This window comes from Anopheles gambiae, chromosome 2, assembly GCF_943734735.2.
Source record: "Anopheles gambiae chromosome 2, idAnoGambNW_F1_1, whole genome shotgun sequence".
Taxonomy (NCBI): Eukaryota; Metazoa; Arthropoda; class Insecta; order Diptera; family Culicidae; genus Anopheles; species Anopheles gambiae.
Genome location: NC_064601.1, coordinates 15,358,547 through 15,374,314, shown reverse-complemented (window position 1 = coordinate 15,374,314; position 15,768 = coordinate 15,358,547). Strand labels below are relative to the sequence as shown.

At 45.6% G+C, this 15,768-nt stretch overlaps 1 protein-coding gene across 4 annotated transcripts; it reads right to left on the bottom strand.

Annotated features, from left to right (window-relative positions):
* Window positions 1–103: 103 nt before the first annotated feature.
* LOC5667640 (ATP synthase lipid-binding protein, mitochondrial) lies at window positions 104–15,147 on the bottom strand. Of its 4 annotated transcripts, none has more exons than XM_061645481.1 (8): window positions 14,974–15,147; window positions 14,769–14,902; window positions 14,175–14,272; window positions 12,043–12,162; window positions 8,779–8,938; window positions 7,480–7,565; window positions 4,932–5,069; window positions 104–1,120 (listed from the first exon to the last, which is right to left on the bottom strand). In XM_061645481.1, the coding sequence occupies exons 4-8, from the start codon at window positions 12,074–12,076 to the stop codon at window positions 270–272; spliced, it is 1,269 nt and encodes a 422-aa protein (XP_061501465.1). In that variant the 5' UTR covers window positions 12,077–12,162; window positions 14,175–14,272; window positions 14,769–14,902; window positions 14,974–15,147; the 3' UTR covers window positions 104–269. The 4 variants fall into 4 exon arrangements, with proteins under 4 accessions (XP_061501465.1, XP_061501463.1, XP_061501464.1 ...); XM_061645479.1 differs by having other exon boundaries at window positions 109–1,120; window positions 14,089–14,272; window positions 14,974–15,131; XM_061645480.1 differs by having other exon boundaries at window positions 109–1,120; window positions 14,089–14,272; window positions 14,769–15,132.
* Window positions 15,148–15,768: the final 621 nt, after the last annotated feature.

The window sequence follows — 15,768 nt, the reverse complement described above, 5'->3', positions numbered from 1 at the left end:
TAGGGCGCAATCCTACACAAACTTCTTGGTCGCAAAATTCATGGTCGTGCGCAAAACAAGATTGTTGTGATCAAAATCTTTGCGACCAAGGATTCAAATCAGTCAAAGATACAAAAAACCGCTATGTGTTTGTTTTTTTATATTACAATTCTGACCAATTCAAACATAATAAGAATTGATACTCATGCATTAAACGTGATAGTAACGACCAGCTCACATGAATTTAAATTTAGGATTCGAAAAATATAAAGCACGAGCACGATGTTTGGTTAAACCAATGCCACCGGTCCGGTACGAGCTAGTTTAGGAACTGTGAAGAATTTCGTCGGTATCTTGTGCCTGGACAGTGGTGGCAGGTCTCCCCGGCTGATCCCGTATGTGACAAGCACTTCAACCAAATCCTCACTTACTCCAGCTCGTTCCGCTTTATCCTCGACGGTATCCTCCCCTTCCGGCTGGCCTTCCACCTGTTCGACTTGTGACGACCGTGGTGTAGCACTCCCCTCTCCGCCGGTTGAGACACGCCCTGCCCCTTCCAGCCAGTCTCGAGGTGGTGAGGTTTGTGCGAGCAGCGGACTGGCTGATCTCTTTGATGTTGATGTTGCTGCTGGTGTTTTCTCCTGCTGCTTTTCCAGGCGCTTGCCAGTGAAACTTCCTCCGGTTGGCGTCGCTTTTCCCAGCCCACCGATAGGCATAAAGTCGCGATCCCGAAACCGGGCAGTTCCGCTCAGAAATGCCACCTTCATGTTACGGCGTCCCTTCCGGGGTCGGACGGGAATATCGATGGAGTTCAAACGAATCGTTGCCTTGCCGTACCGTATCGGTGGGATCGGTTGTACCGTGATTGGCTGTGATTGGTCGGAAGCGAGTGGTGGCAGCGCGTCACGGATGTCGTACCGGCCCGGAGGTGGACGGAAGAAAGGCTCCCGGCAGTATAGATCGTACGTGTAGCAGCACGGCGGAAGAGGGCGCTGCTTGCTGACCGTTTGTCCGGGGTGTGGTGGGAGTTGTGGCTTTGCCGGATCGTAGTTGCCGGGACCGGGATGGTTCGGATCGCGGTAGCAAACCGTCGGTTCAGATAGGGCCAAACGCAGCGTGGGACGGTCGGTCATGCGATCACCTGTGTGAGCGAATGTTCGAAATTAGTCAACCCAGCACGTAGTTATGGAAATAGTAAATCCAATTAAATGGCGCCCTCTAGTGGGTAATATCGTTAATAAGGATTTATTTAGCAGCAGCAGAGACCAGAGCTCGGGGATAGTTTGTTCGTAGAGTTTAAGAGTTGAGACTTCCCACAGCTCGGGGCTGCTCTTTTACATTACAGCCGTCTACATTCCTCCTGGAGAACACTTACCTCCAGAAACTAGCGCTTGTGTAGTGATTCAATGCACGGATGTAAAAAACACACACAAAAAATGGTTTCTAAAAATGCAAAATTATTTCCGCCACACAAAAAGAGAAATGCTTTCGCCTCATAAATCAACATTTGTGTCGTAAGATTTGACATAAAGCACACACACACTCACATACACAGACTTTTTCCTTTTTTTCCCCCGACATGGGAGGCAAGAAATAATCCCGCTCACGTCAACGACCTTACATACACACAGTACGCGGGCGGCATTCACGTGCGGCATCCGGTGGCGCAGCGGTTACGTTGTTGTGGGGAATGCAAATTAAGGGTTCCGGTCGACTGGAAGTGATATTTTCGAGGGAAAATGATCTTCTCCTACCATGTTCCTAGCCCTGGCAGCACGGTGAGTGAGTTGTTTGTTTATTTGGCGTTTTTTTTCCGCGGTGCGGTGTGGACAAAACAACCACCATGCTCTTTCACACATTTTGGTTGTTGTACAGCGTGATGTATCGTGTTTTTTGTTTTTGTGGTTAAATTATTGAGCCCATTGAAATAATCTCCTCCTTCCGAATGATGACTGGGCCGGGGAGATGCGAGCCAACATTAGGCTGATCCATTTCCATAATTTTAAAAAGGTAGCAAAACATGAATCACACCAGCACTTATTTAAAAAAAATCAAACCCAGTTGTGCGTGCGAGTAGCAAAAGAAGGGAGGCAAAGATAAAACACATCTCTGGTGGCGTCTTAATGGCTGCCAAAAGAAGCAAGGGCCCGGGGTTTTCCCCATAATAAGCCACGTGGATGCATTCGGGCCGGGCGAGAGCGCCGAAATGTGCTTTGGTAGAATTTCTACACTTCAATTCCTTCACCCCCCCCCCTTGACGGCTGGTGAATCGGAGGTTCGGGTTCAGGATTTGGACGGTGCTACGGTCCTCTAAGTGCTCGTGCTCGGAAACATATTTAGTATTCCGTGGCGGGAAGGCAAACGTGCATATAAGCTTTTCGGGCCGGGCAAGTTCACTTAGTGCTCTCACCGTAGCGAATGACTGGAATTGTAATGATTTCCAATTTATTTGCATGCCCAAGCACTCGCGTAGTCGTCTCACACATACGCCCCTTTGCTAGATGATTGGTCGTGGTTGTGAAATTTCACAAGTTTCGTAAGATTCCCCCTGGCTCGCTGGAAGCTGGACCACATAAATCATTGTGCTTTGACGCTTAGGGTGCAATAACTTTACCCAGCAATGTTTTATGGCGAGCAAGTGATTGTAATGTAAGGAGTTAAGTAGTTTTAGTGTTGGCAAAGTGGTCTAGTAGTTTATTTAAACAATCGAACAGCTTGATAGGTTCTTTTTGCTAAACTAAATTATTTTACAAAATTATTCCATTTTTATGTGATATAAAAACACTGTTTATTAGGCTAGTAATTTATTCATCTAGTTATTTATCTCGTATTTTTATAAGAAAAGACCACATCTAACGGCCAAAAGTATTTGAGAAATGGAAAAGTATAGTGATACACTAACGGAACAATCAAATCTACAAATTCAAACACAACATATTGCACTGGGCACTATTTAAAATAAGTAACAGAGTATTCTTCTTACATGAAGCTAGAAGTTCTATTAAGCTAAACGGTCCATTACAATTCGCCTACTTGATAAACAAAACAGAACACATTTGAAAGTGGTTCCAATTGACCAAATATAGCTCACATAGAATAGAACGTCCAACGAACTGACATTAGAGGATGCAGAGCAAAAGAGTGTAAGAAGAGAGAGAGGATAAAAAAAAAAACTCTGCTGGGAGTTTTCTTTTTCCCTGTTGCTGTAGTCAACCACATCCCAGCCAGTGTGCGCCGGATTCGGTACACAATCGGCATGGTTTAATTTCAAAAGCCCTCATCCGCTTTTGCTATTCATCCCATCAACTTCGCTCGTACATCATCGCGCATCCGGAATATGTTTTATTTGCCCAGGGCCCGCACACTGCCTTCCCCCACACCAGCGCCGTGCGTTTGCCCTTCCCACGGCTATTTAATCCATTTCCCAACACATCCACGTTGATCCCCCCCCAGAGTGCAACCTGTTCCCTGTTTCCTTCTGGTGCGCGTCGCCAAAGGATCTCCCCTCAGAAAGGATCGTGTGGGGGGGGGGGGGGATAGGAGGTCAAGCCGCTTAGTGCTCGCCTTTCAATAGATTCAATGATGTGTGTACACCACGCACACACACACACACACAGACACATTTGATGTATGTGTGCATGTCTATATCTATGGGAAAGTCGCACGGTATGACGTACGGTTAGTTACACCTCCCGCCTCCATGGCATGGCACAGCGACGTGGATGGTGAGGATCGCTGCCAATATATAAGGCCGGGCTTCGTCTCCTTGCCCCACCATACGTTTACTTACACACTGAGAAATACTTTCATATTCATACTGGCTTTGGCTATAAATCAAGACTCGGGACGTGTGCACTTTTTTTCTCCCCACTGTATGTGTGCGCTTCTTATTCCCTTTCTTGTGCAGCACCCCGTTGGCAGCATTTCTTCTCTCCTTGCCACACCTACCCAATTTGAATCCGTCACAGGCGCCAGCCCACCCCCATCGCCCACCGTTCCCCCGGCTTTTGCCGACCCTCTCCTGGTTATGGTTGGTTGGTTGGCCAGGACTCGGCTTTACGATTTTCCATTTACCAGCTTTCCTTCGAATGCCACACATTGCCCCGATGTCGGGTATGGGTATGGGGTATAGCAACACTGAACCAAGAGTCAAACCGGCACAGCAACGTCCCAGTTTTTTTTTGGTTCATCCTTCGTGCAAGACTTCTTCCATTCCATTTTGAGCACATTGGCGGAACGAACCAGCAACCGTGTCCTGTCCCTACACGGATCCAACCCGGCAATCCCGGGACGGAAACGGCTTTAGAAGGCCGTGAAGCAACAGCGCCATTGCGAGCGACATTGATGTCGATAGCTGGTTGTGTGTGTGTGTGTGTGTGTCGCATAAAGCATTTGCCAGTTTTGCTGCTTGCAACGGTGACCGGCTTGGAGAGGCGGTTTATGTTTATTTAAAGTACTGTTTGTATTTTATCGGCTGTATTAGCAGAAGCTGCAAGAAGGAAGTGTTGGCCGCGTTTTCTTACCCCGGAAAGCTCATAAAATAGGACCACACTCGCAGGAAAAAAATGTAAATATGAATGGCAAAAGTTTTATGGACTGCCCGCAAGGGTGTACGAGATCATGTGTACAGCCGCCGGGGCGACCAAAGAAGGTTACTGACCTGGCCGCCTGCACCAGCTAAACTGCCCCCTCGAAATGCCAACTGCAGGCAAAGCTTCCGGCATATGTTCAGAAGCCACCCTTTACAAGCAGCACGACACACGAAAACAACCGCGCTTTACCGGACTTTCCAAACAAAGGGTACCCGTTTCCACCTACTTTTAAGTCCCCGTGCACGCTCCTCCTCCATCCGAAAAAGTGCCGTAAAACATAAGCCAACGCAGAGCGTTTGATACACACGAGCTTTGCTCACCTGATGGCACGGAACAGGCGTACATAAATAGTACACTTACCGGGTCGTATTTTACCGACAAAGTATTTGCGCGGATGCAATAACTTATTCATCTCGGCCGGTAGGTTGATCGTGTTGATGTCCACCGGGTGGCGCTGGCTGCTGTTCGGGCCGGTGGCGCCACCGCATCCGAATCCACCTGGAAAGTGTAAGCAATGTGAAAAGTGTAAGCAACAAATATGCGCTCCGGTTCCCATCTCCTCCTCCTCGGTGGCACGTAATAAATAACCCTATTAGGCAGTTATGATGCTTGTGCTCACCCCCCTCACAATTCCCATATCCTGTTCTCACTGTTGGCGGAAAATTACAGTTGCATAATCCGATTGCACTGGAATGGGGCGAAGGATTATAGCGCATTATAATGGGGCGGGTGCGAACAGGCAAAAAATCAATCCAATTGGCAATTGATGTGAGAGGTTCCTCTCGCAACGCAGAGTAACACCCAATTAACTATTTATTGCTGGCGAGTTGGCAGCGAATCGAGATAGTAGCGTATACAGGGGTAGCTCGCTCCGAAGTGATGCATACTTATTTTACAGATCCTTCTGGGTATGGTGAATATGCGCCGTGAGCGTATAGTAAGTTAATGCATGGTAACTGCATTCAAAGCTATGCAAAAGTTGAATCAAAGCTTCTTTGTTGTTTATATCGTTTAACATTTCGCTTGTTCTTGGAACGTTTTGTTGCTGCTAACAGTTTAGTGTGCTATAATTCGCGTTTGTTCATTATATCTCTGAAAACTATATGTTACTGTCTAATATTTTTGTTTTATTGGATTGAATTGTATTGAGGGGGATTTGATTGGCCTGTTTCTTATTTTTTCATATTGTTATTATTCAATCACTTAACTTGATTTCACTTTACATTCTTTTTTAAGGTTTACTTACTAGGGGAAGGTAGGTAAGAACGGACACTGCGGGTAATATGGGCACTTATCCTAAACACAATGAAAATAGTAACTATCAAATAATTCAACAATCCATTGTCCAAACTGAAAGTATTACAACACATTTGAGAACATCTGTTTTGGCATGATATCTGCAAAATTGGTTAAATATATGAACAAAACAAATTTTCAATCCTGCGCACCCTTGTGGATCTAAATTGACTTTTACGTATTTTACGCTCTACTACATGCATTGTTTATATTTCCGACAGTTTTACAAATTGAATGAGTTGTCTCAATTATTAAGCAAAAAAAAAAAAAAACTGGTGAAAGGTCGACAATGAACGCAATAAAATCTTTTGTTTCCTGGCAGTTTAAACATCCTGACACCAATGGGGGAAAAAGACGAACACTCTGTCGTAGGGAAAGATTGACACCGGTTTTTTTTAAATTTATTTTACTTCTTGTATCAATTGGTGATGAACAGACGTCATCAAATACCTCTAATAACGCTAATCGGAAGACATAAACCATCTAGCAACTAGAGGAAGCATTTAAATATGCGAGGAACTGAACACCGATCATAACAGTAGCCATGCGTTATGGTAATACTCGCGCGACACTGATGAGGCATCTCAAGAAAACCCAAATACTGCTTCGACTTGGACCATTTGCTTGTGTGTTTAATGAACAACATCAATTAGACATCATTACAGTAGTAGAATACAGATTTTATGGGATTTTAATTATCTTAAAGCTGAATTTTGGCTTGGTGGGAAAAACGCCCTGAAGAGGCTATTTTTTAACATGCCCACCCTGAAGCGAAGCTCTAAACTGTTCTTCTAAAAGCTGAAACAACATCATCTCTTAGTGCCCGATGTTTCAGTAATGTCTTAGATTCTGCATTCTACGATATGTTAAAAGCGGTGCTTGCAATTCCCAAATGAAACGGCTAAACGAACCGTCGTTGCAATTAGCCAAGAATATTTTGTATGTACCCGCCAGGGAATGGAGAGCAATAGAATATAATGCAATCCTGTAACCCTCTTAAATTTCCTACGTTTGCAACTTAAATTTCTATAGGTGTTCATCCATTTTCCCCATATAAGGTCTTCGTCTTATCCAAACATTTTAAAACTGCGCGAAACAAAAGTTATTAAATAACGAAAAATGTCTAACACATTTTCTAGAAAAATATGTATGTTACGCAAAGTATGCACATTTCCATGGTCGCTGTATTAATATTTCTCTAGAATATTTACATTTTCCTTCATGTGTCCGCCTTTACCTACCTGAACGTGTTATTAAGTTAGTTAAGCCGACGAATGAGTTATTGAAGATGAGTTAATTTTGAAGCAAACATTTAAACCATTTTCTTAAACTATCAATTTAACTCGTGATTTGAACGATTGAGTGAACCAAAGAAGAACTAAGAATTATAGACCATTTTACAAACCCTTTGCATCCATCCATCTAACCCTTAGGGCTGTCCTCGGATTGAGAAATTGCCCCGGAAATCTATCGGAGCCGGCTAGTAAATTTCGGCTTTTGCCAAACGTGAAAATCGCCATTAATAGAAGCATCATCACAGCGGTTTGGGCAAACGTACCGTACCGTTCAAAGAGGGGAACTGGAGACACGCAGGTGAAAACCGCCAACCTACCTTTAGTGGGGCCGTCCCGTACTGCTTTGCTGTCGCCACCTGTTGATTGGTTAGCTAAATCTGCGAGACTTCCACCTAATCGATATCTGCCGCAAAATACCCACCACCACCACCACCACCACCACCATCATCATCATCATCGTCATCATGATTGCGTGATCAGCAGCCGGGGTGAAGCGTATCCCGATAAGCAGGAAACGGAAGCGTTGAAAAAGGGGAGAGAAGAAAAAAAAAACGAAAAGAGATATCGGTAGAGTGTGAAGGGTGGCAAAATAGCATCGATATAAAATTTTAGAAACGACGAACGAGGCCCACACTCAGCACTCGACGGGCGCTCTGGGCCACTTAAGCAGGGGATGGCAAAGGAAGTTCGGGGTTAGTCCTGGCTTTTTTTTTGGTGCCTGTGTGTGTGTTCAGCTCCATCGTGTGAGCAGCAGGATCTAGGGAAGGATCCGAAAAGTGGTAAAGTAAAACCTGTGATGATGGGTGTAGCTGTGTCTGTGCCTTGGTGAAAAAGCTACTCAAGAGAGGCGGCCGCCTCCAAACCGGCACCGGAAGGTTCGCAATCGAAACGCAATCGGATCCGATCGGATCAAGGTGATAAACATTAGCAAAGCAGCATGCCCGCCGTGTGCGGCTTTTATGAGGCTGGGAGGGTGAAATGGGGGCATAAGGGCAGAAGAGGGCCGGGGCTCGTGCACAAAAGTGGCCGCCTAGCCGACTAAACGAGATGGAAAATTGGTCGTTTCGGGTGTGAGCGCCAGGTGCGTGCCGGGAAAGATGATGGATATCGATTCGAGGGAAACGTGTGCCGTTTTGGGGGTTGGAGCCGGCTTTGCCGGGTGCGATGGTGGCTGATGGAAAACTGGCACTGCGCGGTGGTGGAAGATAAATTTCATCTTTCTCAGCACTTCCGCACGCGTTCCGAGTGTCGTCAATTTGCTTGTTTAAAGCGATCCACCCCATTCGGGTCGGTTTTTTTTTTGCCGTGAAGTAGAAACGTTACGTTAGGTGCACAACATTCAAAATCTAGCCTTGGGTGGAGCTGGGGACCGAAGCATCAAGGAGTAGGTTCACTTTTCATTCATCCCACCACTTCGGTTGTGATAAAAATATCTAAACGGCAATAAAAAAGGGGCGGAAAATTTAGATAAATTTGATTGAGTGCCGCACGTGAGAAGCTTGAGAAGAAGAGGGTTGCCTTTTTCCAGTTGACTTTACCCCCTTTTGGGTGGCTTTTGAGCTTCGGTTTTATTGTAGGTGCGATAAATTAGAACAAAGCGACAAAGTGCGACTTACCTGCCCGGTGGTAGGCACCACTCCTTGCGCCCATCACGCAACGGTCTAGGACAGTCGGGCCATGCAAACCGGTGCGTACTACATCGACGGTGCGCGTGCACAGCTGAGCAGCTGGGCGGTTGGGGTTGAGTAATTGGAGATGACTTCTTTTCGTGCCGGTCTGAAAGAGGAACGAGGAATCGAGAATGAGCGTAAATTTTACGTGAAATAGCAAAACGAAAACCTTTCCTTTCTTGTTTAAATGATCTTGCAGTCCGTTACCAATTAGCGGCTCGCTGGAGGTGTAAGATAAAATGAGGCTCTTAATTTAAATAAAAGATTTTGATACGCAATGCTTGTGGGGTCTATGAGGGCCTTAGAAAATTGCTGTAATTTATAAAGTACTGGGCGCCTCCATGTGGACAATAAATGTGTTTTTTTCCTTTGGCACAACCATTTATTGCTATCGCACAACTCGTCCAACGCTTGCAATTCAAATAAAACACATCCAGCTTCATCTATTTCTCCTAACAGTCACCCAGAGCCACATTGCTACCAGCCAATAAGAGCGTCCGAGCAACTTTCAGCTTCACCTCATAGCTCATTACACTGTTAGCAGAAACTTTGTAACTCTCTACCATCGCACCAGGTATAACTAGGTGGTACAGTATCGGACAGAAAGATAGGGCATTGGTTTTTTAACGCACCATGCACCCGTTGGGCCATGTTTATGTGTGGTTTGTATGTGTTTGTGTTTGTGTATGTGTGTGTATGTGTGTGTGTGTGTGTGTGTGCATGTGTGTGTGCATGTGTGTGTGTGTGTGTGTGTGTATGTATGTTTGAATGTGTATTGATGTGTGTCTTTGTTTCACAAGTAGGTCGTGTCGTATAGATTTGTAAGTAGTTTTTTTGTGTTTTGGGTTAGGTTTTTGGTGTGATAAGCAGGACCACCGCCCTCGCGATCAGTGTGTTTTCGATATATTAACAATGTTACGGTCTTCTTTCGCCGTGGTCTTCTGAGGACGTCCGGTTGACTTGCGCGTTTCGGTTGTCCAAGCGCGTTTCAGTTGTCTAAGCACGTTTCGGTTGTCCGAAGCGCGTTTGCCACAAAAGTGCGCGATCGTTCCATTACGAACTCGATCCTTTTGCGCTTAATGCCAGCAGCAGCCATTCGCTTTTACATATGGCGCTGATAATCGGTACAACGTTTACCTCGACCCATTGTTACTAACATTGCTTGCTTGGACCGTCAAGAACGCGCTGGTTTAAAACTTGGACACGGCTGATCCCGTGCTCTGCCTGTGTTCTACTTCTATACGCGATGAATTACATCGTTGTCGAGCAGCGAAAACATCGCATGGATAAAAACTATCAACGAGTACGCGAGAAAGCGTCTTCCCTTCAAAATCGAGAAAAGAATACTGCCGCGCTCATGAAACAAAACGCCCATTGAAAAGAACAACTGCGCGCCAGCTCAATGCACGCACAAAGTTTACCATTCGCACACAACGTGCAACGCAGAGATGCACGAAGGCCTTTCAATGGCGCGCACTGGAGAAACACCTGTGAGGGAATGCCGAGTTCATTGCTATTGTGCGCGTGTCCATTTCGCACCAGTGTCGCATTCACATTCATGAAACAGCACACCTGCGTTTTCGTCTGAGAAACAAGCGCTGCTGTCGATGCAAACTTTAGTTTTTATCCAAGTGTAAACGCACAATGTTTCACATGATAACACACATAATAAGAATAATTTCAACGCAATATGACATCATGGCAAGCTATGTTTTTCAGACACAAACCCGCGCACTTGCTAATACACATTAAAAAGCACATTCACTTTCTACTACTACACACACACACACACACACAAACACACAAACAGACACACACACACACACACTCACACACACACATACACACACAAATACACACATACACACACACAAACACGAGTAACGTGGCAAAACAAGTGCACGGTGCATTGAAAAAAAAGGGTCCTATCTTAATGTCCGTTACTGTACACCGAGCACAAAAGTTCTACCGGGCAATCGTCACCGGGTATGTAGCGTGCGCTGTGTGCTGGCAGTTGTTCCGCCAATTAGATATTTTATGATGGGTTGTTCGTTCATCGATGGAACTAATTTGAAATTGTTTGTGTTTTATGTTGACTGTCGTTCAAGCGCTGTGTGCTCCATTTGCCGCGCTGCCATCACGACGGCAAAGTGGATCGTAAAATCGAAACCCATCGAAACTGTCACTAAAATCCCACATAACAACGATGGTTGATCTATTGATCACATCCCGGTTTCTTCACGTGGAACTGTCTCTACCCGGGTCAAAAGGACGTTTGGGAAGGGCATCGCCAATCAAGCGCCCGCTCAACGAACAACAAAAGCAAGGTTTAGGTCATGAGGTCATAAAAGATGTTGTCCTGTAAAAAATAACTGTTGGCTTAGTTGCTAGGGTCCTCATCTCGATTATTCTGGTATTCGATAAAAACCAACCGAAATAAATCCTTGCGCTTGAAAATAAATCCTTCAAGTTGAACTCTATCCATATGTGATGCTTTTTGAATCGTCTGAGGGAAAACATCTATTTTACATCCTTTTATTAAACGCATAAGCTGCCAATCGCATCAACTTTGCGCACATATGCACATTTCCACTAGAAGGCAAACAGCATCAAAAAGGCCATCATCAGCGAAAACAGGCCCATCGCCTCGGACAGGGCAAAGCCCAGGATGGCGTAGGAGAAAATCTGCTGCTTCAGGGTGGGATTCCGTGCGTAGCCTATGATAAGCGCACCGAACACCGTTCCAATGCCCAGGCCGGATCCTCCAACGCCGATCGTTGCCAGGCTGGCTCCAACGAATTTGGCCGCCGTGTCTACATCGCACCGCCGGCAGGACGTCGAGAGGTGTCGCTTGAGCGCGGTTGGGAGAGTGGTTGGACCGCAAGGCGAACGAAGGATGGTACGCGACAACCAAAGGCTGTTCCGTTTGTCTGCGACAGCGCCAAACGCATCTGCAACATTACAGCGGAAGTGGTTTAATGTTAGTAGTAAAAGATAGATATTGTTATACTTATGTGAAACAATTCCATAGCTCCGCAAATGTTTTTTAATATCATACAACAGTTTGAAGAGTAATCCATTCTGTCCACAAACATTTCTACTTTTGAAGGATATTTTCTTGCAAAATTACTTAAAACTACACGACTTACTTAAAACGACTTAAAATACAGTTTAAAAGCAATATTCTAACAAACTTTCCAAAACGCTTACCTTTCGTCAGTTCATTCACATGATATTTCGCCATGCGCTGGAACAGTGAGGCCTGCTCGAGCTTTCTGGCACATTGTTGCTTTGTATTCCTTTCGACAGAAGTCGATCGAACGTTCAGCTCTTGTTAGTATGCAAAAAAGAGACAGAGAAATAATGTTATTAGATGGTTTTGTATTTCCCGGAAGCTTATTGGGCAAAATGGGTATCCCGATTGCTCGATGTTGCTCATTTACTAGTCCCACCTGCTCCATGAAAAAAATACATCCAACAGCCCATCGTGGAAATAATCCGCAATCCACACCAACCGAACTAGATCAACTTTCAAAAACAGAAGTAATGTGATTTGCCTTTGAAATGAAATTTTAGGAAATTTCAAACATCACAAGAACCACGAAACCATAGCAGTAGTAAAAGTACGGTGGCATATTGCACGGGAGAGGCATATTTCTGATGAGCATGGCAACAACAGCCCCTGTACAGCGTTGAAAGCTATCCTCCGCCTCTCGTCGGGGAAGTGGAAAAACATTGCGAAAGGAATGGTTGCGAGCAATAAGAAAAAAAAATCGAAAGATGTACAATAAAAGTTTTGCTATTTTCTATCACTGCCGTTGCTGCGTTGCTTTGTGTGCGAAGGCGTCCCCATGGAAGGGCCATAGAAAATGGACACCTTGCAATTGCGTCCGAGCGAAAAATTGAAAACCAGTAATGCCACTAACACAAGCAGACCAGCTTCTTGGTTTACATTCCTGCCCAACGCTTGGGCAGTTCATCTCTTGCGAAGGGTAGAAATCTCCTTCGAAATCTGGCCGCAAACCTATCTTTAGGCTCTTGCCACAATAAGCCACACACGTCGAAGGGCATAACATAAACACACACGTGCGCTATCCTTCTTTTCAATTCACTACAGCACCGTCGAGATGGGTGTGTTGCAGTTGATACAACTTCCTAACCGGAATCAGCCCCGCAAGCGCAACGAAGCGTCGGTCCCCTAAATGAGAAAAACAAACTTTCTCTTCATGACCATCCACCAGCAAACGGTCTTCGGAAAAAAACAGTTAAGCCCTTCCCCACACATCTTACAGGGTTTCCCACGATTTATTAGTCAGTTCCCATGGTTTTTTGGTGCGTTCCCACGATTTCTTGATCGTATCCCATAGATTTTTGGTTCGTTTCCATAATTTATTGGTATTTTCCGATTGGATATCAATACAATTAGACCCAAAAATTCTGGGAAACGGCCAAAAAATCGTGGGAACGCACCAAAAAAATATGGGAACCCACCAAAAATTGATGGGAACCAATCAATAAATCGTGGGAAACCCTGTATCATCATCTTCCCCAACTCGCAAAAGGAGAAAAATCATCATCCAGAAAATCACGCATCGTTGTTTGGGACGGGTGCAGTTTGCAGGGCCGGCCGGACGAACGTTTGTGTTTCGAACCGGGTACCAAAATCGTTTCCGAATCACCGAAAAAAAAACACCCCCACCAGACCGTGCTGGTTGGCCGTTGGCCGACGAATTTGTTGTTGAAATGGTTTTCGACTACACTTCGACCATTCCCAGTTCGCCTTCACCTTTCGGCAATAGCAACCGTTCCTTTCCCAAAAATTTCCCACTTCCGATCAGATTGCTTTTGAGGGCCCATCGTTTCCTCGCAGTCGCGTGAACTACATAGCGCCTCTCTTGGCGATGGTCTTGCGCCGGGAGAAGGTTTCCCAAAAGTCCAAAAACGGCCCGGAATGGCAAAAGTTTGGGCTGCAAGCTTGCTGCTTTGCTACAAGAGAGAGAGAAAGAGAAACAGGGAGTATGGGTAAGGAAAGGCATAGTAGTTTTAGTAGCGACAGAACAGGTGTGAAAGCAAAATCGAACAAGCAACGTCTCGCGTGCAAGCCGAACGCAACGCTACTATCCTACGCTGCTGGTGCTAGATTGGTTGGTGCCGAGTGGCCGAGCAGATGGGAAATAATGGTACCCTCTGTTCCTAGGGGTTGGAAAAACGCTGGTGGCGGTAGAACCACGGTGGTGGCATAATTTTCTCACTAACTTTTGCACAGAAACAGTGGCAGATTGTACCGGGCCGGGGTAAATATTTGCTTCGAAATCGTTTCACTATCAATAAAATGGACGGACCTGGTGGGCGCCATCGTTTTCCGCATCGCACCGGGGCAGCGAAGCTGTTTCGGCTGTTACTCCGGGGCTGGGCTGACTGCCTGATTGGATCCGATAGTCTGGAGCGGTGGGGTTGGGGGTCGAGAAGATGAGTGAGAAATAAAACAGAAGGAAGTTAATATAAGATAGATTACGGCTACGGCCATGAAGCACCAGATAGAGCGGGCCCCCGACGAGACGAACCGGGAACGGAGCGAGCGTTCCCTATTGGGCAAGCTATCGTGAAAGGTAGGCGAATTTGGTTTCCCGTAGCAACCGTCGGATAGAGGGACGGCCAGTGATTGGACCGACACAGCTGGGCTAGGTATCTTAATCTTTTGCGAAACTTTTGTTTTTATTTCGGTAGAAAAGCATGAGCAGGCCTCTCTTCCAGTGCTGTTCGATTATAATGGGTGGGGGGCAAAAAGAAGTGCGATAACACTGGAGAGTGTTGTGATTTTTTTATGAATTTCCAAAGCCGTATTGTTTTATTCTCGCACTTTTTTTTTGTCGCCCCTTTTCTACTTAAAAAGAAGTTGATAGCGTATAAACTTCTTGAAATAAAGCGTAACGTACCTGGGTTGGCCGAGTGTGCTGGCAGAGGGTAATAGATTGTCAATTTGGAAGTTTGCTTGCGCTACCGACACCGCCGCTACTGCTGATCAGATGACCTTTGGCTTCTGAGCCACCCGGCACTGATTCGACCGCCGCTGTGTGCACGACAAATGTACGGATCGTAAATGGGATATAATATACTTTTTTTTTTGAATTTTCCTCTCACCTTCACCACCGTGGGTGGTGCTTCAATTGAGACGGGCGACGAGACTGTCTACGTACGAAAACGGGATCGAATGAAGCAAAAATCGTTCTCAACAGCTGCTTGGGACAAGATTGCTAGCGGTAGATGAGCGGCGATGGTTGCTACGATTACTGTCTGTGTCATCGATGCATCGCTTGCGCGCCGTTTGACACAACCAGGTGGTGTGCAGGCGGAGAAGATGGCTGCACAGCCCAGTAGACAGGAACATAGATACACCTAGCGTGTGTGTGTGAAATGTATGGTAGAAGTGGGTAAGTAATAAAACCAAGCTGGGGCAGAGGTGCTGCACAGATGGTGAATCGTTCGGGAAATGGTTCGGGCCCGATATCGTACACGCTTTACACTTTCCGGTCGGTATGCATTTTATTATTTGTCTTGCACTGTCCAAAGGTAAGGAAATTGAAAAGTTTATGCAGCAAAATTGGATGATTGTGAGGGTGAGCGATGTATCGTTGTGGAGTGGAGTGGGCGGTTCGTGTGAAGATAAACGGTTCCTTTGCGTATGTCGGTTGAGAGCTGGCATGATTTCGATCGGCTCTTAACGACTTTCAAATCGATCGCAATTCCATCGTTCATTAGTAGATAAATAAACATTAAAGCTTTCGAACAACCTGCTTACAATTACCTGCAACTAAACTAGTCAGCAGTGAGGTACCTGAACATGATTGAATCAAACAGTAATCATAATTATTAAATTCATACCGAGTTGATACAAATCCTGCCCTACAAATCCTGATGCGCCCTTCTTGCTACCTT

Bases quoted from the DNA above. Each gene is read 5' to 3' on its own strand.
- LOC5667640 (XM_061645480.1), bottom strand. From the start codon at position 14,200: ATGCGGAAAACGATGGCGCCCACCAGGTCCGTCCATTTTATTGATAGT. The intron at 12,163-14,088 runs GTTAGTGAGAAA...CATACTAACAAG, and splicing joins GCCACTGTTTCTGTGCAAAA to AGCTGAACGTTCGATCGACT. The intron at 1,121-4,931 runs GTAAGTGTACTA...TCGCTCACACAG, and splicing joins TGTCGGTAAAATACGACCCG to GTGATCGCATGACCGACCGT.